The 7458-nt window shown below is 35.8% G+C and overlaps 1 protein-coding gene across 4 annotated transcripts in view; it reads left to right on the top strand.

Annotated features, from left to right (window-relative positions):
* Positions 1–3136, top strand: part of LOC107756109 (protein turtle homolog B-like) — a 122147-nt gene extending 119011 nt beyond the window's left edge. For 3 of the 4 annotated variants that reach the window (XM_016573105.1, XM_016573106.1, XM_016573104.1), the window contains one exon: positions 1127–1809. In XM_016573105.1, coding sequence (XP_016428591.1) covers positions 1127–1341 — 215 coding nt within the window. In that variant the 3' untranslated portion in view covers positions 1342–1809. Of the gene's footprint in view, positions 1–1126; positions 1810–3065 lie in introns of those variants that run through there. The other variant, XR_001641783.1, reaches the window with a different exon arrangement.
* The last annotated feature ends 4322 nt before the right edge of the window (positions 3137–7458 follow it).

Raw genomic sequence — 7458 nt, 5'->3', positions numbered from 1 at the left:
AATCAATAACCAAAGAAGAGTGCCGTTTAAAAAAAAAAAATCAGCATGGTTACAAATGTGATATTGATTTTATACAACAGTTCAATAAACTATAAGTTAATATCAAGAGACTTACATTTTAGACACCATATTGGCTATTTTTACGCTATTTCGCCGACAAAAATCATTCCAAACACAGCCACAGCACTGTTTTGTGTATCTGAGCAACATGACGGAATTTCGTTCCTGAATGAATCAACCATTTAAATGATTCGGTTCAATCGAAATGACTCCCTTAACAGTGGCTTGCTGCCACCTACTGGCGGTTTTAATTGTTTTAATTTTACATTTTTAAAGTATGTTTTCATTTTTTTAATAATTTCAAATATCGGTATTCAATATTTCATGTTTAAAATATCAAAACATTATTTATGCATTTGTAACTGCAGGTTAAAGCATTCCATGTCCCTCTAAACTGCATTAACATGTGTAAATACATCTAAATGCCACTTCATATGCAACTTCTGCAAAGATTAATTTTGTTGATACTGATTTAATTTGTTTGTAACAGCCTAAATGTATTATTATTATAATTGACTGATTAAATGTAAGAATTTGCACAGTTTTAGAAAAAAATGGCTTTATAAAGGTACAAATGCCCATAAAAGGTAAAAATCTATTTAAACAGGAAAAGATTAATTTCTATCACTGCTGTGAACTGACCACACAGAATATGAAATATATAAAAATACTTTAGTAGTCAGCTGTCCCCGGTAGTCCTTAAGATATCAGCACAATAACACACACACAGCAAAATATAGTCTAAATATTGTCAAAATATAGTCTAATTATATTTAGTTTATACATTTTAATCTATAATTAAATCTATAATTTTCACTACAAGCGATAACTGAGACGCAAGATGGCACCAGTTGCGTTTATGTTTTCGTATGCAAAAAAAGAAAGCGCAAGTCCACAGTGTGATACAGGGGCATGAAAGTAGCACTGGTTTCAGTTATATTAAGGCATATATAAGACACTCGGAGAGATCTTAAATTTTTTGCTACTGGTTTCTCCACGTTTAGCATCTTGCCTTACTTTTAGCACACCTGTCCTCATGTGCTCATCAGCCTTTCTCTCTGTACAGGTGTGCCCCCCTCTCAGACCCAGCAGCCCCACACCTCTCAGGTCCTCCAGCCAGAAGAAGCTCTCTACCTCCGCAAGAAGAAGAAAAAGTTGACTCGCCAGGACCCGTACGCCCGCTTCTCCGCTCTGCTGTACCGCCGCCCGCCCCGAGAAGACCAGAAAGCCATTTTGGCTAGTATGGACACAGCAGACCCAGACCATGCCACTCTCCTCTGAAGTCCCAGAGATTACAGGCCACACTCTCCCCAAACTCTGAGCTCCTTCCACCTTTGCTCAGCCAGCCAACGTCTTCAAGTCCACACCTGCCTCCAGTGGTTTACTCCTCTTCTCTTTTCCGTTACGCTCAATGTATCACAAGAAAATGCTTGTGCTCCAAGGTTTTGCTCTAGTCCATTTACTTCAAATTCAGAAGGATCGGTCATCTTGAGCAGATTAAAAAGAATATCTTATATGCCTCAACTTATCTTTGGGATTTAGTGACTCTTATCAGATGGTGCGTCTAATAAGAGCACAGCTGTCAAGCTTCTGTTTCATTCTGCCAACAGTCTCGACCATATCTAGCAGATCACAGGGTTTTCACAGGTATACCTCAAACACACCACAATCTCAGTGCTGCTATACTGATAAACACAGTAGACGTTAACAATCCAAACATTTGTTTGTATTTTCAAATATGACATTCCACAGTGCAAATTTCGGACATATTAGCAAACCATCCATGAAAAGTGCATTGTACACTACCATTCAAAAGTTTGAGGTCAGTATGATTTTCAAGTGTTTTTGAAAGTAATCTCTTATACTTACCAAGACTGCATTTATTTGATCAAAAATACAGTAAAAACAAAAATATTATTACAATTTAAAATAACCGTTTTTATTGTAGTATAGTTTATAATGCTGATGATTGCAAAGCTGAATTTTCAGCAGCCATTGCTGCAGTCTTCAGTGTCACGTGATCTTTCAGAAATCATTTTAGTATGTTGATTTGGTGCTTAAGAAACATTTCATATTGTTGAAACCAGTTGTACTGTTGAATACTTCTGTGAAAACCATGATTTTTTTTTCACAATTTTTTGATGATGAAAAGAACAGCATTTATTTAAATTAGAAGTCTTTTGTGACATAATAAATGCCTGTCACTTTTGATCATTTTAAATGTATCCATGCTAAATAAAAGTATTGATTTCCTTTAAAAAATCTTACTGACCCCAGATTTTTTAAATGGTAGCGTATGAATTTTTTACATATATTAGCACCATGGCTGTTAGTGATGGTATTACATGATTATGCGTGCGTTTGAGATGTTGCAAGCGTTGTCTACTCACACACTAATACTAAAACTCCCTCTCCACATTTGAGGAGAAAATGGAAATACTTTTCTACAAAGCACAACAATTCATCTGTTAAAGCTACAGTACAGGCAGAGACATGTGCTTGCATGGCAATGGCAACCATTTGAATAAGGGAACATTTCATTCCAATGCCATTTTTGATAAACATATGTACAGAAGCTGCTATATCCTTCTTCACTTTTTGAACACAAACTTGCACTGAAGCAAAACCTTGGTGACTACTGTGAGTGACATTTTTTGTTTACGCCAACCTCACTTCTCGCGGTTATCGAGCTCTATTCAGAAAGTACTATAGTAATGCCAAAAATACTACAGCTTCCTTAATCAATAAGACTATAAAGTGTACTGTACTGTGAGGAGGATAGGATTTTGTGCCATTATAAACTATAGTATTTTTGTCATCAACATGCGATGCCCCTTACATAAAAAGGCATACATTGGCCTTAATAGGGCTCCTTAATGCTTGTTCCTGTTGTGTTTTAGTTTTCTTTTTTCTTTTTTTTCGTTTAAGTGACAAAAAATGAAATCTACTGCCTTTGTAGGCCATTTTCGAGCCTTTTTTTTTGTTTGTTTGTTTTGTTAAACCAGAAACGGCAACCCAGCTCCTGTCTCTCTCCTCTGTGAATACCCTTGGGGGAAAATCTCTTTGGGATGAGAGGGCTATTCCCAGCAGCCAAAGGTTTTTATTGTTTCTATCATCCAACGGTGCTTCTTTTCTACAGAAAGACATGTATTTTCACTGTCTGAACAGACATACCTGGGCAAATGTACATTTTACCGTGCTAGCCATTGTCCAAGGGGGATGTAATGGCCGTCAGACGAGAGGTGGCATGTTCTGTGTCTTATCGCTTGTACAGATGTGCAGTCAGCTTGTACTGACTGCATCAGTGTACTGTTTCTTCAGCCTGGGAAACAAATTCAAATCGAAAAGCAAGTAAAGGTAAACCCTTGACCTCCAGATCGCAGGTTAAAGGGGGGTTATGGGTGCGTGGTTCATGGCTAAGCCCCTCCCAATGGCCAATCACCACATTAAAGGCATTTTAACAGCCTACGTAAGGTGCTATAAAAAGTCTTCAGACTCAACTCTGTTGATAATATATCATTAATTTGATCTTCCAGCAGATAATGGCTGCTGCTTAAAGGTGCCGTCATATTTCGACAAAATTTTGTGCGCAAAAATGGTTTGTTGTCTATTATCAATAGTGTTGCCATATGTGAAGTTACTTTCAAACTAAGCAGCTTTCTGTTTAGGTGCGGTCACATTTAATGTTGCTCGGCAAGTTTTCACGGGGCAAAATGCAGTCATTTTAACAGGAATTTACACGTTTGGTAATTTCGCATTTCCCCACATTAGATTTCACGGATTTGACCAACAAAAACCTGTTTGGTTTGAAAGTGACTTCTACGTGAGCTGTTCTTCATACATTGTTTCACTATTGACGATAGACAAGAAATTTCGCCAACATTTTGCTAATGTGACTGCAGCTCATATCCTGAACACCTCAGTATTTGATGTTTTAGGATTTCAACACCATCTGTCTGATAAGCCTTCAAGTGCGGTCACATTAACCATTGTTTGGCGAATTTTTGCGGGTGGAATCCAGTCGTTTTAATGGAAATCCTCATGTTCGGTAATTTTGTGCAAGGACGTTAGATTTTGCGATGTCTTTCAAGTTCTCCAGGTTCACCACATTAACTGCTTAGTTTGAAAGCGATCTTTTTCTGAGCTGCACTTCGTACATTGCTACTATTGTCGATAAACAATAACACTTTTCTCCCTGCGAAATTTCGCCAAAATTTCGCTAATGTGACCGTACTTTTTGCTGTCTGCTGTGGCGTTTTGAGGGTCATCAAAGATATGGACATTCATACTTGACTAGCATCGGAGCGTTAAATATTAGCGAGCGCAAGTTGTGAGCTGGGAAGCATTCATGTCGGTTGGAGAAGCTACGCTGTTGTCGCAGCTGCCGTATAGTGAAGATTTTATTCATTTGTTTGGATGTAGCGTTAGCTTATACATGACAGACCAGCACATCAAGTGCTCCTTTGCACCTTTTAGGCATCAGAAAAGGTCAACCTTTGTGGAAGATGTTGATTTGGATCAGGAGATTGATTGTCAAAGAGTCAGACACCATTTTAAGCTTTTAGCGATTCTGAGCTCAACACGTTTTATTTAGCGTCGCGCCGTGAGACCTGCTCAGATTCCTGAACCGTGATTGAGCCGTCATTTGTATGTCGTGTGAATGGCTTTACATTCTGAGCAAAGACTTGATTGTTCATTCTTGTAATTTTGTTTTATTTGTAAATCAAGTAACCAGATTAGATGAGACCTACTTGCTAAAGTTAGGTATTCTATTTGTGTGTGTCAAAACACATTGTTTTAGGTAGATAGAGGCGACTGATCATCTCGTTCACTCGGGAGATGTGCTTATCCTAAGTATTTTTGATCCATTTTACTGGGCAATTGTCAAAATATGGTGCTTTCTAAAAAAAAATATACAACTATTTAATTAACTAAATATTGTGTTCCTTTTTTATTTAAAGCCTTCATACAAGAGAATAATATCGATCCAAAATGCTAGGAATGTACTGTAATATGTCAAAAAAAAAACTGTATATAATATAATAGCATATATTGCACAATGTATTATAAAATTTTAGTAATTTTGAATAAATTGGCCAATATATGCACGCAACAGAATATATTGATATAAAACATATTGTCATATTTTGGATTCAGTTACTTTTTCATGAGGGTTGAAATGCATTTTGAGCCAAAAGAGCTATTGACGTGTTGTAAATGATTCAGTCCACTTGCATTCACTCTCACGTTGGATTTGCAACTTGTTTATTTGGTCGGTGAACATTTTTTGGATACCAGTCTAGCTCACATTCTGCTTTGCAGGGGACTTCTGCTACTGTAGCATCAATCGTTGAACAGATTGTCTAACTCTAGAGCGGCCGGATAAATGAGCTGTTTGGGGATTTTGAGAGGTAATTAATGCTAACTTGATTCGACTCATGGGCGGTGTAAGATGAGATTCATTGTAACAGATTCTGAAATGAACCTTTATCTATTTAGTAGCATGATAGCCATGGTAGAGATACATTCAAGCATTAGTTGGTTTATTTATTATTATACTGTACTGACTTTATATGCCATTTATATCTAAAGAGTGATGAAAATATTCTATTGCTTTTGACAAAACATCTCAAGATTAGCATTTTTCCATTCCAGATCATTCTCTGAGGTGCATCATTTTTAATAAAACAACATCCTAGTAAATCTCTGTTCCTTTGTTTTGTTTTTTATCATCATCTCATATCCTAGCAGCATGTTTCGCTTTGCATCCTAGTTTTTTCATGACACGTTCTTTCTTATGTTTACATCACATTCACATTTATGTTCAGAGCGGACACTTGCTTACCAAAGCAACTTACAAGAAAGTGCACATTTTGCAGAACTGGCAAATGCCTGTATATTACTTCATCTTGGAATGAAAGATGCTTTACTCATAGGCAAACCGGTTTTAGCTGGTCTGTTGATTGTTTAGTTGCAGAAGCTGTTTGGATGCTGATTTATGCCGAAATTGGAGCTGTTTGCTTCCAGTCACAGAAAAAGAGCTAAAATGTTTGAAATTAAAGTTATGAAGGTCTAGAGAAGTTTTTGAGAGTGTAACCCTGTTTTATTATATGCATGTTTACATAAGAAATGGGCGGAACAGTGGCTCGGTGGTTAGCATTGTTGTCTCACAGCAAGAAGGTTCCCAGTTCGAGCTCAAGTTTGCATGTTCTTCCTGTGTCTGTGTGGGTTTATGCCGGGTCCTCCGGTTTCCTCCCACGGCCCAAAGACATGCAGGTTAGGTTAATTGAACATTTTAAATTGTCCCCGGACGTGTGTGTAAAGTCAAGACTTGTGTATGGATCGACTTGTGTATGGATTAACTGGTTCTCGCCATGAATATAGCCATAGATGCTGGATTGGCGTTAAGAAAGAAATAAACAAACTAGTGTTGTCAAACGATTAATCGCATCCAAAATAAACGTTTTTGTTTGCATAATATATATGTGTGTACTGTGTATATTTATTATGTATAAATACACACACATGCATGTATATATTTAAGCAAATATGTTACTTTTATATAGTAAATATATTTATATATGATATAAATTATATGAATGTAAATATATACATGTAAATATTTTCAAAATATATGCTGTGTATTTATATAAATACATAATAAATATACACAATACACACACATATATTATGTAAACAAACACTTTTATTTTGGATGCGATTAATCATTTGACAGCACTAAAACAAACAAACATAATAAAGAACAGATTTGTATTTATTACCTTTTTTAGCACGACTTTGGGATTTTGCTGAATGTTACTGAACCGATAATCATAATATGGGTGCAACAAGATATAATATTATTTATTTACTTATAATGAAATATTATTTAATGATTATAATTGTTTATTATATTTATTATTTCATTTCAACAGAGAAGAACATTGCACAAAAAAAAGCCACTTGTAGATGCATAATTCTGTCATTTACTCACCTTCATGTTGTTCCAGTAAAAAAAGAAGGTATTTTGAAGAATGTTTCTGTTCAGCGGAATCCAAAATTACATCAAACTCCATCGACTTTCATTGTAAAAGCATTTTTTAAAATATCTTTTGCTTTCACAGAAGAAAGTAAAAAACATGAGATGGGTAAATAATGACAGACTTTTTGTTTTTAACATCACAATGTCACCACTTAACAGAGGTAAAAATAAGTTTTTCTTCACCACCCTAAAAGAAATAGTAACTTATGTATGATAGTTTAATGAATAGAGCGATGACATGAATTCATATGCACTTTCAAAAATAATTGTAAAAAATGTTGTTACACAAACACAATGCATTGCACATCCAACACAGCCTTTAATACAGTTTTAACAGTCGGAGCAGATGAAATTCA

This window comes from Sinocyclocheilus rhinocerous, unplaced genomic scaffold, assembly GCF_001515625.1.
Source record: "Sinocyclocheilus rhinocerous isolate Xijiao unplaced genomic scaffold, SAMN03320098_v1.1 scaffold682, whole genome shotgun sequence".
Classification (NCBI taxonomy): domain Eukaryota; kingdom Metazoa; phylum Chordata; class Actinopteri; order Cypriniformes; family Cyprinidae; genus Sinocyclocheilus; species Sinocyclocheilus rhinocerous.
The sequence above is the reverse complement of the archived record's forward strand: the minus strand, read 5'-3'. Positions and strand labels throughout refer to the sequence as shown.